The sequence below is a fragment of the Micropterus salmoides genome, unplaced genomic scaffold (assembly GCF_014851395.1).
Source record: "Micropterus salmoides isolate LMB-PRFRI ecotype aquatic unplaced genomic scaffold, ASM1485139v1 Ms_hic_scaffold_14, whole genome shotgun sequence".
NCBI classification, from domain to species: domain Eukaryota; kingdom Metazoa; phylum Chordata; class Actinopteri; order Centrarchiformes; family Centrarchidae; genus Micropterus; species Micropterus salmoides.
Window position 1 is genome coordinate 18528624 of NW_024040485.1, and position 18822 is coordinate 18547445.

The following is an 18822-nucleotide window of genomic DNA, read 5'->3' on the forward strand; positions in this document are numbered from 1 at the left end:
TGATATTTGATTGGTTTACAGGAACGTCCTCAAATCTAATTGGCTGCCTGGCGTTGGACACCCGCGGATTATAAAAACTACTGCTGCTTGAAGTGAAATAGTATCTATACAAACGTATTTTTCCTTAACTGACCTGCTGGAATCGTGTCACAGTTGTGCTAACGTTACGATAACGTCAACTCAGAATAAAATAGCTCAAAACTGCTGTATTGGAACCAAATGTGTCACTCAGCAGCGGTTTGTTTGTAGTGGCAGTAACGTTAGCAGATGGCTAGTTAGCCAGATAGCTCAGGGGAGGCAACGTTACCTTGTCAACTAGCTATCGTCAACTGTAACTGCGGTGCACATTAACAGCTAGGAAACACCAGCCGCACAGTTCCTTTCTACGATTGGGGTAAGTGTTGGGATGTGTCGGGTTTAATCTTCATATCAGACGCTAGTAGTAACTTAAATACCGAAGCAACGTATTCGTTAGCTGAAACAGCTTAACGTTGATCAGCCGACACGTCTGTTGTTTCGATGCTGCAAGTCATTCATTCTCCCTATATGGATCAATCATTGTCAGACCCAGCTGGATAACCAACAGCAATGTCGCTGTCGACTGAGGCTCATTTTGGGCTGAGCCAAAGCAGCAGAGGTAACGTTAACGTTAAAGGAGACACTATTTGTGTGGTGTCCGACCTCTCCTCTGAACTCCTGGCAGATGACTTCGACCTGAATAAGTCCTACCCTTGTACTCAGTACCCACGGTACAAGAAGAGCCTTATGACATTGCAACATCGTTATTATTCTGGTTCCTTTACAGGTGAGTGTTACTGATTTGGTCGTAAATGTGAGTACAGCTGAAATTATTAATCAACCGCAACAGTTCTGATAATTGAGTATCTTTAAACAATGCAAGCAAAAATTACCAAAATTCAGATTTTCATTGTTTTTCTTTGATGAAAGGAAATTGACTATATTTGTGGGAGAATGATGATTTCTGTAAGTGATTTTTAAAAAAAAGTGTCCCAAATTTTTGCTTACAGGTGAACATTTGGATTTTTGCACTTCTGTCGCAGAGAGAAACTGCCAAATCTCTAGCTTACATCCTGGCTCCCAAGTGTTTGCTGTCTGCCTGCCACACCAGTCCACTGTGTCGGAGACAGGGGAAAGCTTGTTCAGTCAGCTAATCTCTGGAGATTTTGGCCTGTCAGGATCTCCATCTGCCCTCAATCCAAACAAAGCCATTCTTACTGTGGACCATAAAACCAGAGAGGTACTATGTGTGTGCTTAATGTAAGCAGATTAAGTAAAACAGTACTGCAACTAAAACATACCCTGTAAATGTGTTTTATCTTCATCTTTCAGATTTTGTCAGCAAATGAGCAGGCCTGCAAACTGTTTGAGTGCACCACCGATGAGCTGACTGGAAAAAAACTGTCCTGCATAGTGAAGAAAACAAGTCAGGTTTTGGAAGAAGCACTGGAAGAAGATTTTCTGCTTGTGGATGGAACTGTCGCGGGGGTGTCTGGAAAAGTGGTATGAAATTGGCTGACAAAAAAAACTTGAAAATGAAAGTAACTATGCATTGAATTCATGGATTTTCCTCAAATTTGTCTGTGTTAACATGCTACTTTTTCTCTAGGTGGATGTTGTGACATTATCGGGAGAGGTGCCAGTGTCGGTGTGTACCCACAGAAAGTCACAAAATGAAGAGCACTTCCTTGTCATGATGGAAAATGTCGAAAGGGTATCAGCCACTCTGTCCTTTTCACAAGACGTAAGTAAATCAGTATTTAGTAGCCTTTCTTTTGTTTATTTTTTCCCCCAACAACTTTAATTCCAGCTTTTCCTGTCTTTTCAAACGTGTCTTAATAACTTGATGGCATTACCATCTTCAATTAAAAACTAATGGGTAAAATATTAGAATTTTCTAACAATTATTTTTTACACCATTTCTAGGGCAGCATCCTAACCTGTGATTTGACATTTGCCCATCTCCATGGATACCACCATCCTGACGAATTAAAAGGAGTGTCTGTCAAGGATCTAATCCCCTCTTTACAAATCCCCCTCCACAGTAATGCATTGCCCAAAGTAAGCACACTTTACAACTAAAACTGTCACCCTCAGCTAAGGAAAGAATCTTTTCTTAAGCTTTGCTTTCAAGTTTATGTTTACCAATGTGCTGCTTAGACAGTTCAGAAACACACAGACAAGAAATTATATCCCACAACGTTTTAAGCTCAGGTATTTTTGTAAATCTGTCATCTTTGACTTTGCTTTTCCTTCCTTCTTTTAGATGCTGAGAGTTCAGAGAGTGTGTGGGAAAAGCAGAGGAGGTGCATCTGTCCCGCTGTGCATCAAACTTCAGGGGGCAGTGGTATGTGGGAGGCCCCAACACCAAAACAATGGGACTGGTTGCACCTGTCCAACCGAGAGTCTTGAAAGATCAGATGCACAGGACAAGCAGCCATACTCTCCTCTCACCTCCTCGGTGTGCAAGTCAGTTGGCGAACACGGTGAGCAACTTCATATAAAAGAGCCACGCTCTGGTAAGGTGTTTAAAATATATTTTTTTTTAAAGATAAGGCTGGGACATAATGCTAAGTCAGACACAGTGTTTTTCTAGAGAAACTGGTGCTTAATCCACTGACTATGTTATGCCACCCAAGCACTACAACTTCCTGCGGTATAAACTCCTTAGCCTTTAATAATAAGAAAAATATGCAGAAGCTAGACAAGATCATATAAACCCATGATGGAAAAGTAAAGTAAAAATTTGAAGAAACTGCCAAGCACTGATTGAAAAGTGTTTTTTTAGCGTTAATGTCCTTGTTCATGTCTACCCTCTGTACTGCTTATCAGTTGAATAGAATTGATTTGCTTGAATACTAACAAAAGGGTGACACCATATACAGTACTATATGTACCATAAACATTTCTATTCATCATATACCGTAATCTAGTAGACTTGCTGTAACTAATTGTGTATCTTCAACGTTCTTCCAACTTTTTACAGAAGTCAAAGTGGACAGCATTGTCCTCTCTCCCAGCCCTGCACTGGAGTACTCTGGAACAGTTTGGGTGTTTGCTCCTGTGAGCGGCCTCCTCCTGCTCCACTCCGATGGCTCAATCTACAGCATCCACAGCCACCTGGCTCTCAGTCTGTTTGGCTACAACAAGGACGAGCTGCTGAGAAAGGTTAGCCAATGTGACCAGCTGAACAAGGCCATTTGCATTGATGACCATGCCAACTCTCACTTCTGTCACTGCTGCTTTGTCATCAACAGAGTGTTACTTTTCTGATGCCCGGTTTCTATGGATGGATGTGTGATGCAGGTAGGAAGGCCAGCTCCTTCTCTGATTCTCAAGCACAGGCTTCGGGTAGATCAGGTGAGCAGTTGTATGTATTTGCGATGTGTACAAGATGGCAGCCTTTTCACAACAGAACAATCAGAGGTTTTCAAAATGTGAGGCGTGCCTCCATAATTATTCCCCAAATAAAAGCAAGGCAAGGAATGATAACAGGAGTGACAAAATCAATATTAACTTCAAATTACATGGACTGGGGTTAGTTTCAGATTTTGAAAACCCCTGTCTAAATTGTTGTCTGTTGTGGTACAAAACACACAGTTTATATATAAATAAGTGATGTTTTATATCTGTCCGACAAGGTTGTTTATGTACCTGAAAATGGTCTCATGCCAATGCTGCTACTCTGTTATTTTACTCTAAGTTTACTCATGTTGTAGGTTTTTATTTTGTGATAGAGTGCTATTTGTTTACGCAGGGTGTGATTATTATTATTTTATTTTCTTTTTTATTTGTTTATTTAACTTTCCTTCTTTCTTTTAATCCTAGACCCTTCTTCGCTGGTGGCTGGTGATATGGGCATGGTGCAACACGCTGTCCTGGGTAGAACCTCCACAGGGAGAGGCCGGATCTTCACTGGAACCAGCACCCGGCTGGAGAAACAGGGCAGCGCTTTGTCCACCCTTTCTCCTCCTGCTGTCACCTCTACACGTGTGCTTATGTAAGTCCTAAGCCACCAGAATGTTTTGTCCCCAATAACTGGGAAAATAAACATCTTGGGCATGACCTGCACCGGAACTCATGCCAGCAGAATAAATAGTAGATCTGTGCTTTATATTTTCACAAATAATGGACAAACATAAGTTGCTGTAGCAAGATCCAGGCACCTAAAAGCAGCAGACTGCATGTATATTTAATGTGCATGGCAGAAAACAACAACTCTGTGGTCAAACCTGATACCTTCTAAACAGCCTGTCACTAAAGCATTGTTTAAGTCACAGCTTACCGCTGTTTCTCTTTGCCTTTTTTTGTTGTGCCAAGTTTTTCTAAACTTTCATTCTGTATCAGAATTGTTTAGATATTGCAACCTGTGATCACAATGATTTCAATCATTTTGTGATTGCTGAAAGATGAATGTTTCAGATTTGGATTTGGACAGTATATTGATGCCACTCTCTTTTGCCATCTGTTGGACAAATAATGTCACAGCATGATTGGTCAGGTCTGGTGAAGGAGATGAGTGAGAGGCAGCTCCCACCTAAAAATATCTTAAAGTAATGAACCAGACCTGCAGAGAAACATTAATGTGGTATTGCTGTAGTGTCATATATGTTTTTGTATCAGTCATTTAGTACACTACCAAGAAAAAAGAAAATGATATTCCTATGATGTAAAATAATGACCCCTATAATAAACCATGACACCTAAAATGTGCATTTGTTTGTGATTCAGGGATTTGTACAGTGTGCTAACACAACACATAACAAGATGAGCTTTTTTTTAAGTGATACCTCCAACCCACACCATCCTGCTAATGAAGCACATCTAAATGCTAGAGCAAAAGTCTCATGCATATATATTTCCATCATTATTTTCACAATAACTACTTTACATTCGTATTTGATTTTGAGTGGCATTATAATACTTTAGATAAAAAAATCCAGCCACTCTTTCCTCAGGGCCGATGACACTACAGAGCTGATGGAGGAGGCAGCCCAAGTTGCTCTCTGCAGTAGCCAGACAGACAGTACAGACAGCACTCAAGCACTCCTCAAGACATTTGCCTGGGTGGAACCTCCAGAAGAAGACACCTTCTGCCCAGATCCTGCTGAACCACCACACCATAACCGGGAACAGCAACTGGGAAGTAAGATTCTTAAAAACAAACAACCTGCCATAAACATTATCTCAGGTGGCTAAACAAATATTTGTGTTTTGTTTGTTTTATTTCCCCTCTTTAGACACTCCCTCTCAGAATGGACATGCTGTTGGCACAGTGGGTGGCATGGTCCCTGATGTAGGGAAAGACAACTGCTCATGTGCCTCTGTTCTCCAAGACTCCAGCTTTGAGGTGATCTCACTGGAGAGCAGGTGAGGGCAATTCTTAGTCTTACGAGACATTTCATTCACCACATTTTTAGCACCAAAATGTACAACTGGCTTTAACCTGTTTTGCATGTAATCACCTCTCTGATATCCAGTTGTTAAGACAGCCCATCTAATACACACTGTACTACCGAGGCTACCAACTGCTCTGCATTCTACATTACTGAAAAAATGAGACATGTTCACCATCTATGTTATTCCTTCAGTGCATTCAAATTATTCAGGCTGACTGCTTGTGGGTTGAAGTTTCACTAAAATGTAGATACCTTAATTTAGAATGAATTATCAGTAATGTAGATGTGATGCAGCCTTAAATGACAGTTTTCAAAGATTTTCATATTTCCCCACCTCCTTTTGATAAAATAATACTAAATGTATTCTGAAAAGTTTTGCCAAACAAGATCCATTGTTTGTTTATTCTCGGTCTCAATAAACTGATGACAATTTCCCAGGTCTTCCTCTGGCTTTTGTGAAAAGTTTGCCGGCCATGGTGGTTCTGATCCAGGCCAGCCAGAGGACTCTCGTTCAGCACACATTGTGGACTCAGCCAGCTGCTTCCTAGATCTTAACAGCAATGGTGACCTGGTGACCCGGGCCCTTGCTGACCTAGATCTGAGCGGTAGCATAGAGCTGCTTAGCGGCAGAGGGTACGGTGACGATAACCGACGCTCCATGACGTCCTGTGATACAGCTGAGCTCCTGCGTACGCCCTCACCATGCGTGATAGGGTCTGACCAGGAGGCGGAGCCTGTTGAGACTGGGAACGCTGGCGTAGACACCAGAAACGGCTCAAGTGAGGAGAAAGAAGAAAAGGATCAGGGCGAGCAGGATCAGTGGGCAGCGCTCTCCTCAATTCATAAAGACAAGAGCCAAGGGTTCTGCATGCAAACGAACGGTGAGATTCAGTCAATGAGAGAGATTCCTGCCACATCTACTCCTAAGAAACAGAAGGTGAATGGACGCCCGCTCTCCTCGGACAGTACACAGATAGTGGAGGGGCAATTCAATGGAAGCGCATACCACAGAGATGGCACAAGAGTAGGTTGGTACAACTGTTGATCTGTTTTCCTGGAAAAAATCAGTGTTACTGCGTTCATAAAGCAAATGGACTTTAACCAGAGCCTTATTTTCTCTCCAGATGTGCAGTGTGATGTGTGCAGAACTAACCTCCCTGATGGGAGCACTGTATTCTGTGTGTGGATGAGTAGGCCCGGCCAGCATGGGACACAAACCGATCGATCACTGCACAATCAATCAGGAGCTAGTCCAGGAGAGGTCGTGGCATGAAAGATGTTTAATAATACACTAGTGTGGTACATAATTTGAATTTTGAATTTACTGAAGGATAGCCCCTTGAGATGCAGCATCTCATTTTAAAGGGGGTCCTATAACACATACATAATGAACAAATACATACATATATTACACATATACAGATAACTCGCACACCACTCTCACCCACACCCAACAACCAACACCCTCAGTTAGTACAAGGAACAATAGCAAAATAAAACAATCCTATAACTAACAATACCAAACATTCAACCCAAAGCAGATCAAATTATTATTTACTCTGTATGTAAGCAAAATGTACAACAAACATAGTTACCTGTATGGAGGACAGTTAAAGTAAACACATTTGAAAATAAACTTTATCCAGTGAAATTCCCTTCTTGCTTTAGGCTGTAACCAGTTAAGTGCCTCATACAAAGAGCAGTGATGAGTGGTAAATGGACACCTCATCACAAATCTACAAAGACAATTAAAAACAACATTAAGAGGCCTAAGATTGGTGTCGGTGGTGTTCATATAGATTGTATCAGCATAATCAATAATTGGCAGCATAAACTGAGTAATAATTATTTTCCTGACATGAAATGTAAAAAAATGTATTGAACATTAAAGAGAACTTAAACAGCCATAGATTTTTTTTTTTATAATGAAGTCTATATGCAATTTGAAATTGAGTTCAAGGTCTAGCCAAAAGCCAAGATATTTAAAAGAATCCACTTCATCCATGAGAGACCCATCCTCAAAGTTGATATGCAAATGTGAATTACTAAGACGATTACGCCTTGTTCCGAACAACATATTACAGGACTTCTTTTTATTTATTACTAATTTATTCATGTGAAGCAAGTTTTGTATCAAATTGAAATCCACTTGTAAGGAATTCTGTATTTTTAATATATTTGAGTCTGAGGTGTAAATAACTGTATCATCAGCATACAGACGCACTGAGCAATCTTTACAGATTTTTGATAAATCATTGATGAAAATAGAAAAAAAAGGAGGTGTCCCAAAGTGGATCCTTCGGGGACTCCCTTATCAAGCAGTAAATAATCAGACTGGGAATCGTGGAAAACGATACACTGTTGCCTCCCGTGAAGATAAGCATTATATTATCTCTATAAAAATTGTTCTGCTTTCAACTCATCATTCTTTCCTCCTTTTAGAGGATTGACGAGGCCAGTCACGGTGAGGCACTACGCTCCACCATGGACCTGGAGCAGTCTCGAGCCTGTGACGGGCAGTTTGAAGAAGAGTACCAGCCTGTTAAAGCTGTCGGTAAAGGAGCCTTTGGTTTTGTCTGGAAGGCAGTAAGGCGAAGTGATGGCCAAGAAGTAAGAAAACATTTTTATTAATGTGGAAACACGTCCCACCCAACCATGTATTTGACATCAATTATAATCAAATGAAAACAAAGATTATTGTCATGATGATGGCCTCTTTTACTTTTCTTGTGCAGGTGGTAGTGAAATTCATTAGCAAGGCCAGGATAGTGAGTGATTGCTGGGTCGATGACCCCATGCTGGGACGAGTCAGCCAGGAGATTTCCATACTGACACGAGTTCAGCACCACAACATAGTGAAGGTAACTGGGTTGTCACATCAATTTTTAAGAATTTTTAAGACACAAGCTTGTAAACACCTTCACTTATTATGCTAAGTTATTCTGCTCACCCTGTACTATACCTGCATGTGCCACTAGGTGCTGGAGGTGTTTGAGAATGGGAGTTACTTCCAGATGGTAATGGAGAAACATGGCAATGGCTTGGACCTTTTTGAATTCATCGACATGCAGCCAAGGCTGGATGAGGCCCTGGCCAGCTACATCTTCAGACAGGTATGTGCATGGCCAAGAGAATACACAGGACAGGAGAACGGGCTCTGAAATGTGAAGGACTCATTTGTTCCTTGTTAAACTGAAGGTTCTGTCTCTTCCCAGCTGGTTGCCGCTGTCTTCTATCTGAGGACTAAGAACATCCTTCACAGGGACATAAAAGATGAGAACATCATCATTGACAAGTGTTTCCACATTCGACTGATAGACTTCGGCTCTGCTGCCATGATGGCTCCCGGGAAGCTCTTTTACAATTTCTGTGGCACACTGGAGTACTGCTCCCCGGAGGTTCTTCAGGGAAATCCGTACGTACATAATACCAAAGAGTGACCAGTGGCATTTTTTTTCCTTTTCATTGAGCAACATATAGAAAATTTTATAATGAATCTTTTTATAGATTGTTTAGGTCCTTGTGTTCAATCTGTTCACTCAAAGCATTAAACATGACAGCAGAATTTAGATCAGAACACTATTTTCCAGTCCTGTATGAATTTTATGACCCATTTATCTTGAGAATGGACAATAAATCTATATGTGGCTTCAAGGATATAATGATCTCAAAGTTAGAAAAGCCATACACAGATACTGAATTAGCTGCTAATCGAATGCTGCCATGATTCCCTTATTGCCAAGTATGAGCTTGTTTTAATTATTGTCTGTCTCCTCATTGGGGTTCTATTGTAGCTATGAGGGTCCAGAGCTGGAGATGTGGTCTATTGGTGTGTTGCTCTACACGCTGCTGTTCAGTGAGAACCCTTTCTGCGGTGTGGAGGAGATCCTAAACGCCAAACTAAAACCCCCGTTCCACATCTCTCCAGGTACTCTGCTTAGCAGTTGGCTGCAAATAGTTTTCATTGACTGTCACATAGAAAACCTTCCAATACATTTTTACAAGTCTGTGCTGAAATTTCTCTTATGTACCCTCTCAGACCTGCATGGTGTGTTATGCGGGCTGCTGCACAGTGATCCTGTTCAGAGAATGACTCTGGACCAGCTGCTGCTGCAGTCCTGGATCAGCCAGCCCATTTCCCTGGCAGAGTACAGCTGGACAGAGGTGGTCCCTGCAACTCAGTGCTACTGTGAGTACTTGTCAACACAAGCGTTAGACTGACAATGGCCAACCCTGTTTTCCACTTCAGATATAATGAGGTTAACCTGTAATTAAATACCACTTTCGCTGTACATCTTGGATTTAAAAGAAAATCTGGAAATGCATTTTTTTACATCCAAATTAAGATGGTCACTGTGTCCCTACCTTTTCCACCTTGTGTTAATAAGCTGCTAACCCACCTGAAGTAATTGAGTATAGCCTTCCTTTTGACAACTACTGTTTTTGAACTGGCCTTCAAAAACCTATACGGTCCGTTAAAGTAGTAGGAAATGGCACCCGGCCAGACTTGTTTTGTTCCATTTTACTTCGGAGGTTTTAAAATACACATAACTCATTAGAGGGTATTTTGTAATGCCACCCTTTGTTTCCTTGTGTAGAAGTTATACATAATGCATTATCTGCACAATCTGTAATCTCAGCTGTGCAAATTAAAGATTATAAAGTAACTGAGTAGGACTCTGGTACTCAGGACCCTCTCTTCCTTTTAACAGCCTCACCACCGCACCAGGAGTCCAGTCCCAAAGTGTACTTCAGGCAAAGCTTGTTCCCGGATCAGTGTGATGACACCCTTCCCGATGATGAGGAGGAGGACGATGAGGATGACAGGTTGTCAATGGTGGCCCTGGAAACAGAGCTTCAGAAGTACCTCCACGAGGATTAAAGACTAATTTAAAAGGGGTGGATCCGTCCAACGTTTAGCCTGCAGCAATGAGAAGAGGACATGAAGTGCAAAATAAGAAAAGCGAAGCTTGTCTGAGTCCAAGGCCTTAATCAAACTTCACTCTGTCCAGACAAAGGACCTTTGCCTTATATGGAGTAAACACAGCTTGCTACCAAGTGCAATGAATATCTTTGTCAAGCTGGTGTTGGTCAAAATGTGCTTGTTTTGTGATATTTGTGACTGCATCACAGGGAAACAAATGCATCACAATGCACCAGCAGTTTTTCCCTTTTATTTAATCTATTGTATTTATACTCTGGCTTTAGGGGGAAATTCAAGCATTAAAATCAACAGTTCACAGGGATCCAAAATCCATGACTTGTGTTTACCTCAGAAACCACACAGAGAACTTTTGATTGAAGTTGAAGGAAATAGTTTTATTGTTCCAGCTTTTGTTCAGTACATGTCTGTTTTATGCTCATGATTTTAATCTTCAGTGTTTTAATTAAAAATTGTAAGTATATTTACAATATTGTATCTATTTATTTTTATACATTGATATAATTTTACCAAAAACACGTGCAAATGTTGTACATTTGATTTTTTTTTGCAGTAACTTAACACAACAATTCATATGGCAATATAATAAAATGTTTTCACATTACTTTTTCTAGCTTGAAAGTGGATTTAATTTTTCAGAAATCTGGATAAAGCCTAGCAAATATCAACTGCAGTAAAAATACTCCAAAATATCACATGAATTGCAGGTATATTCACATATATGAGGAGATTATATGTGTATTCTGTTAGATGAAACACTCAAATACTACACCTTATTAATAAACTATGTGACTGACTGTTCAGCCTAGTCACAAGTCCCAAAATAGACCAATCAGATTGTATGGGACCAACACAGCTGTCGAGCCTACCGACAGTACTCTTGGGAAACTGATGTTTGAGAACGCGAGACGACATCAAATGCCTCGTATCCTCTTTGATAAAACAAACGTTTTTATAAATCAGAAATCATTCAAATATCTGATTTTCACTTTTGCTGCGAACTTCAAATCACGTAAGAAAATAGCGGAACCTTTGTCCTGTACACCCTGTGTTGAAGCTGAAAGTCGGAAGTATATGAACGACGGACGAAAATGGCTAGCCCAGTTGCAGCGCGGCAGGTAAATCACATTGCTACAAAACATGACAAGTTATATATTTTTTCAGCTTAGAATTAAATGAACGCGTTATAGAAAGTTTAATCTAATGAGCCATATACTTCTGAAATGTTGAAACGACTGACAGCCCACAAACGTGCGCTATAACCTTTATGTTTGCTAACTTAGACTAATGATAGCACTGTAGGTTTATTATCTTATGCTAACCTTTCTTACATATTTGCTTTACCGCTATAATAGTGATATTTGCCCTGCAGCAACAGGAGTTAAAACAGGGACATATCTGCTGTCAGTGTTTTATAGCCTTGGTTTGTTTTTCTCAGATTCTTAGGTGGACTATGAGAAATGCCACCTTCTCTGTTTTCAGTCCACTTCAGTTGGGGATATGCCACCTCCAACCTTTATGCATCAGATTGTTCTGTTCCTCCACCAGCCAGGAGACTCGGCAGTCAACACGACACGACCATGAACTCAGCCCTCTATGCAGGAAGCCAGCCACAGAGCTATCCATACCCTCTTTGGTAGATATGGGATTCACAGACACCCAGGCAGAGCAGATCTTTGATGCCATGTCCAAATTCAGAGGAGGAAGCGCTGCCAAACATGCTCTGTCAACTCTCACTGCTCTTTTTGTCTTGGGGCTCAATCCTTCCAGTGTGCTGAAACTGCTGGAGAAATGTCCTGAACTGTACACTGTCAAGGAATCGCAGCTTCAGCAGCGCATAGGAAACCTGCGGAAACTAGGTTTAGTTGAAGGTGAGGCCATGAAAGCTGATTCTGATCTTTATGCACCACAATTGATCATAATTTTGTTGAAGCATTGTTTCAGAGGGAAATACTTCAAGCTCAGAGTACACAGTATGAATGATTATAAAACAAGTGTTTTTCCTTATATCCCCCTTTAGGCAGTCTTCAGAGAGTGGTGGCCCATTACCCTCAGATCCTGACTGTGCCTGTGAAGACTGTAAAAAATGCTGCGCTGTTCCTCAGAGAGAAGTGCCTGTTTACTGCCCGGCAGGTCACAGACATCCTCAGAGATAGTCCGGCCATAGTACTGGAAAACACGGGTCAGCTGGAGTACAAGTTTCAGGTCAGCATGTAAACCAAAGAAAGGAATGGGAGACTAAAGAGAGTTTTACAGACTTACAAATGACACATAAAGAAAAAGTTTTGTAACCCATGCATGTATTCCTTTGGGGCAACTGTGCCTGTCAAAATAACGTCCCCAAAAAGTGCTTATTTTTGCCACTGACAGGCTCAGACTGTTATACGAGGTGTCTGATAACATCATGGAAAGCACCCTACGAGTGTTTCCTTTTGGTTTTTACACGAAACAGAAGTCTTGCTCAAGTACAATTCTCGCTTTGAAATCTTGAGAGGCCATGTCCCCCCCATGTATGAGGCAAGTACAGTCCATAACTAAATGAGCCTTTAAGGTAAAGGTGGTACTGAAAAGTTAAGGGAGGTGCAGCAAAGTCCTCAATATTACAGACTTTTCTTTTGTGCTGCTGTTACTTATAGCCTACTTGAAGACCGTACTGAGGATGCCTGCAGCAGGGTTGGGTAGTAACTTTTTACAAGTAGCCTAACGCAAATTTGCAATATAAATAAATAAAATAAATCATTGGCACATTTTCACATTCCTTTTTAAAACTTTAGCCTACTTATACTGTTTACTCAGTATTTTCTCTGGGCCAGTTATCTACTTTTAATTTCGCTACAGTTTTCATTCATACCTTTATCACTTAACCAGTCTGTAATCTGCATTTTGCTTCATTAACCGTAATGAGCTGTCATCCAGGCTGTGTGCGCGCAGTTACGCAGATCAGCCCTGGTCTCGGGCGCTTGTCACGGTCACAGAGCTGGGCAAATGCAGACATTTAGAAAATCAGGCAAACACCTTTTCAGTTAAAGGTTTTATTGTTCTACTAATACAACTGAAATCCAGTGACAGCACGCCATGTCACTGGTGGCCTATTGGAAAACAGCCTGCGTCGCTCTTTAACAAGCTGGCAAGTGAACACTTTTACTTTCCATTAACGGCGTGTTAAAAGCGTATTTAGTCTCTGCAGAGCAAATGTACTTCACACCGTAACATTTAAGTCTGATGATCAGTTATTAACAGTACCCTGTTGTTGAAAAGAGCATCACTTTCTTTTGTTCTTTCACATTGGTTACTATTTGTTTTATAGCGATGTCCGATGGTGAGTCCATAAACAGAATGTTGCCAGTGAAACTAGTTTTGGCTTTCACTCAGCAGCTACCAGCTGTTATTTATTCAGGAAGCAATCATATTTGAGATGCACACAGAGAGAGGGAGAAAATATGGGTGGAGAAAACAGTCCTGTTGGGCTTTACGCACGACGCACAGCTTCCTCTGTATGTAGGTTTACCCTGCTTCAACAACGAGCTGCTAGTGTGTTACTGCCACAATAATTATCTGCATTGTAAAGATTGTTACATTGAAAAGAGACAAGTGAAAGTAGTGGCTAGGCAGCAAGCATAATGTTTTAAAGTGATCTTATCAATACATTCATGGAGATTTAAAAAGGAAAATAATTGTTGTAAACAGAAATAGCTAAATTACAGATAATCACCAAGCAAAGCAAATTGCATTCCCTAGAAATAACCTGTTGCACAGTAGATGAAATATATATATATATATATATATATTATATATATATATATATATATATATATATATATATATATATATATTATATATATATATATATATATAATATAATAATATAATATATATATAATATATAATATTATATATAATATAATATATATATATAATATATATAATATTATATAATATAATATATATATATATATATTATATATAATATATATAATATATATATATTATATATATATTATATATATATATATATAATATTATATATATATATATATATATTATATATATATAATATTATATATATTATATATTATATATAATATTATATTATATATTAATATATATATATTATATATATATCTATATATATATATATATATATATATATATATATATATAGTAGATGGAGTAATTGTATTTTTTCTTGAGTAAAAATTTTGAGTACTCTACCCGCCACTGGGCAGCGGCACCAGTACTAGCTCTGATATGGTGAACATGAGACAGGCAGCAATAGGGCAATAGATGAGGGCAATAGCAAAATAGAGTCAAAGCCAGCACAGTCCAACGCACCAGTTTATGGTAAGATTGATAATGATATGGATTATTTATTTATTTATTGTATTCAAGGGCTCAGCTGAGTTGATTTCTTTACTTTAGTAGAGTTAAAGAGCTGTTTCTAGTTTTAGTATTTTAAAGGCTCATTTAGTTATGGACTGTACTTGCATAAAATTCTCAAGAATGCAGGAATAAAGGTCTCTAAAGACCCAGAGCCCCAACAAATGCTTTGTCTGGAGAGTGGGCTGATCAGGGAAAAACTCCTGGGCCATTTGTTCGCCCCTGTCCGTGACCAACATTGGCCTTAAAAAACCTGTTCCGTGTCCCTAAACAGTTTAAAAGTAGCCAAAATTGTTACACAGAGATGAGCATCCTAAAGTAATTTAAGAGGAAGAGGACAGAAGTCACAGGAGTTGGAGTAGAAATAACTGAGGAGGACGAGCTTGTCAGTTGTATGGATAACTACTAGACATAGTATATTTTAAAACTCACGTAGTAAAAAGACTTTGTTATGCCAAGAGTTTACATTGAAGACAGTTCTGTGTTCACAAACATTTGTTGCAGGGAGAGTCAGGGCCAAGTGAGACAGGCAATATCACAGACAGCTCACATGTGTAACATTAGGATAACTAAATACATTTGTACTGTGGCTAGCTACATTAACGTGCAGGTTATACAGTTTAGCATGGTTTTTATGGTAGGTAGTCGGTTTTGTTCTTGTTATATTCTATAGTCTCTGACTTTGAACCCGAGTTTTCATAGCCTAATCTTCCCTCTCCAGTCTATTGTCCATCTTCTGTCACTGCAAATCACCTCTTTGAGCCACACCAATAAGTACATTCTGTTTTCAAAAGTCATTAGAAATGAGCATTAAAAAAAAATAAATAAAAGAAATCGGTGGGTCACGCCCCCGAACCCTCCTAGCCCTCCTAGCATCCCCCCGAGGTTCAAAGTCGCTCCTACACAGTTTCAATCCTAATTGAAATATATATGGAAGAAGTTCATTACAATTGAAATAAACTTGCTATCTGGGCAACAGTTCACACGATAAAGTGCTGTTCTCATTGGCTGGTTCCAGACCTTTGAATCCGAGTTGACAGTTCTGTCTGATATTAGGCAGCTGTCTCATGGTAAAGTGCAGATTTATTGACTTCCTCAAAACTTGATCAAACATCATATCAAAGGCCACAGCTGTTGTAAAACACACCTCCTTCCTGTTTACATAGACTGTGTCCCAATTCAAATACAACACCAACTGCATGCAGTATGTACTATTTATTCATTTCCATGTAGTATACAAGACATCAACGTATTTCATTATAATAACAGGAAATGATACTTGTGCTGACAAATGTCAGTCACTCATTTAATCTTCACAGACAGAAATATTTTTTTAGATTTAGTTGTTTAATTAGTTTTTCCTGTGAGCAGCTCTTCTATAATACCCTGCATTGTGGAACAATACTGTCCATCAACAGCACACCGCAAACAAGCACTTTTAATAAGCATGCTGACTTTGTTGAGAAGACTGGACTTGGTTGCTTTTCCAGAATGATATTGTAGTCTCAGACCTCGAGAATTTGCGACCTCCAACTAGAAAAAGTACAATGTAAAGCAACTTAAAATCAGAGCTCCTACTTGTGAACTCGGGGCAAATCCATCTACCCTGACTTCATGAAGAGGCAAGTATCTAACCTCCCACAACAATGGCACCTTGGAAGCGCATATTAACCCTAGTTAATAATATAATAACCCTAAACTAAAAGGCAACATAAAGTATATTTGCCTGCATTTAATTAATATAAAACATACTGTGATATAGTCAAACCTGTAAAATTGATATCAACATATGTCGCCAATGGTATTAGGTAGCTGGTTACAGTTAAGAATCTCTGTAAGTCCTCTTCTTCTTTGCACAAACGTAATTCAGGAAAACATTCGTCACAGTCAGCTACTTTACGTTTTCCGTTCACTTTTGGTGTCACGCACCTGGAATGTTTTGAGGTTGGAAGTCAGAAATTTCAACTTGGAAATTCTGACTTTTACCTGTGACTGGAACTTTTGCATTAACCTGCTTAATAATATGGGACTGGGATGCTGCTATAATACTCCCTCTAGTGGCCATAATTGAACTCCACACTCCTGTGAATGGATCACAGTGTTGTTGTTAAGTGATGTATGACTTGGCCGTCTCTACACAATGGAACATGGTTCATCTGAGGTTTTGTGCTGCTTTTAACCAGGAAACGGATCATTTAGCCAGTAACTGGATATGTGCCATATTGCTAAATATAATATATGCTGAATTACTTGTTAGTCTCTTGCTGTAAGTACATTGTATTAACAGCTAGCGTTAGACGTCTTCATTTGAGGTTTTGTCATTCCATATTAATAATTGTTTGTTGTTTTCACAGTATGTCTACTTCCGAATGGGTGTCAAACAGGCGGAGATGGTGAAGTCCAGATTGCTCCGTTTCACTCTGGACGAGGTGCGCCATCGACATTCTTTTCTGGAGCGCAGGGGCCTGTATCAAACCCCAGACAAGAAAGGACAGACGATCATCATCAACCCCAAACTGGACAGCATCCTGAACATTGACCAGGACACCTTCCTCACACATGTCGCAATGGCGTCAGCAGAGGAGTACGATGTATTTAAGAGACTGATGGCAAGAGAGTGGCAGGAACAGGAGCAGCGGCAAGGCGGCATCAAAGCCAATAGTGATGCTGAGGAGGAGGAGGAGGATGAAGAAGATGAGGAGACTGGAGGAAAAAGTGGATACACAAAGAGGAGAAAGAAATGACAGTTGGGGAGGGTCTAAGAGAACGTAAAGATTAAATTACATGATCAGAGAAAATCATATGCCTGATGGGGGCAAATGAACCAATAAAGCCTTTCCTTTAAACTGTTTTGTTTTTCTCAGATTTGTGATTAAATACTATAGAAAATTCTTATCTAAAACACACATGGAAATATAATGTGGTTCTTGTCATCTAGCTTGTTCACTTTTGAATGTACTGGCGATAGCAACTTATTGGACTGAGTGAACCCTCTGGCTTGGAGTGGATTTTCTGTGTTTAAGTGGCCACATCAGGACGTAAGATGCGATGACGCCACTGATGGATGAGGCCTTTATGTGAAAGATGTAGAACTGTCATGTGTGAACAGTTACTCCCATTACATTCTTTCTGCTGTCGGAAATGTTTTTTAATTTTTTAATCAACCCCATAAGTTTAGGCAGTTTCAGTGGCTTAGCTGCCTTAATGCACCGGAATGAACAGGGAAATGTGAATCTGATCAATTTAATCTAGATGGCTTTCAAATGAGTTCTTACAACCATAACATATTTAAAACAACTTGGGTTGAAAACACTGAAAAAGCAACCGCATAAGGAGCAGCTAAGAGGATGAAAGCTCCACCCCGTTACTATGTGGCGGCCAAGTGGTTGTGTCCTTCCCTATATTATGTATGAGTCAACAAAGAGTACATCAGATAAGGACACCAGGTGATACGAATCGTACAAAACATCCATTGATTTATAGAAGAGGTAATGGATGTGCAACACAGGGAGGTTTTTCTGTGCTGGACGTCAGGTAAGAAAACTCACCTTTGGTCAGTCGATAATTTGTCAATAGGTGTGTTAGCACAATGTTTCAACAAAAGCAAGTGCTTTTCTGTTTTTCGTCTGAGGAGTATTTTGAAGCATTTAGCCCAGTGGTGGCATAGTATTATGTTTGTATTATTGCCCTAAAAACTTTATTTTATTTACACTGATGCCCCATCTGAAATGTAGGCAAATTAACGTATATTAACATTCACAAAAGAGTGTTTCATCCAAACTGCAACTAAAGCAAGTTGTAGAGAGACAGTCTATTACTGTACTGTATTCTGTTCATATTCAAACGTTGGCTTCTCATTTTCAAAATGATCTGGATTAACAGTCTGTACTGTAAGAGGAGTATTACAAAAGTTAGTTATTGAGTAATGTCATTTTGATCAAGACTGAGTCAGCCAAAGCAGTGCGCGATCAATGTATATATTACAGGTTTGCCCAGCCTGCAGTATATCAAGATGGTGGATATTTGAACAGCAAACAACTTGACAGATGTTTAAGCACCATAGTTTGTTATTTAGAGGTACTGCTT

The 18822-nt window shown here is 39.7% G+C and overlaps 2 protein-coding genes across 4 annotated transcripts; both read left to right on the forward strand.

Annotated features, from left to right (window-relative positions):
- The first annotated feature begins 82 nt into the window (after positions 1-82).
- Positions 83-10829, forward strand: pask (PAS domain containing serine/threonine kinase). 3 transcript variants are annotated; one of them, XM_038718190.1, is made up of 21 exons: positions 83-394; positions 566-805; positions 1029-1258; positions 1351-1521; positions 1628-1762; positions 1945-2079; positions 2285-2504; positions 3005-3186; positions 3276-3324; positions 3847-4018; positions 4977-5164; positions 5259-5388; positions 5856-6445; positions 6542-6678; positions 7860-8027; positions 8153-8278; positions 8396-8530; positions 8633-8832; positions 9212-9345; positions 9457-9606; positions 10130-10299. In XM_038718190.1, the coding sequence occupies exons 2-21, from the start codon at positions 589-591 to the stop codon at positions 10297-10299; spliced, it is 3639 nt and encodes a 1212-aa protein (XP_038574118.1). In that variant the 5' UTR covers positions 83-394; positions 566-588. The 3 variants fall into 3 exon arrangements, with proteins under 3 accessions (XP_038574118.1, XP_038574117.1, XP_038574116.1); XM_038718189.1 differs by having other exon boundaries at positions 1062-1258; positions 3276-3378; XM_038718188.1 differs by having other exon boundaries at positions 84-394; positions 3276-3378; positions 10130-10829.
- A 452-nt stretch (positions 10830-11281) lies between these two features.
- On the forward strand, positions 11282-17586 carry mterf4 (mitochondrial transcription termination factor 4). The gene is made up of 4 exons (XM_038718191.1): positions 11282-11477; positions 11798-12230; positions 12380-12564; positions 17091-17586. The coding sequence occupies exons 1-4, from the start codon at positions 11451-11453 to the stop codon at positions 17478-17480; spliced, it is 1035 nt and encodes a 344-aa protein (XP_038574119.1). The 5' UTR covers positions 11282-11450; the 3' UTR covers positions 17481-17586.
- Positions 17587-18822: the final 1236 nt, after the last annotated feature.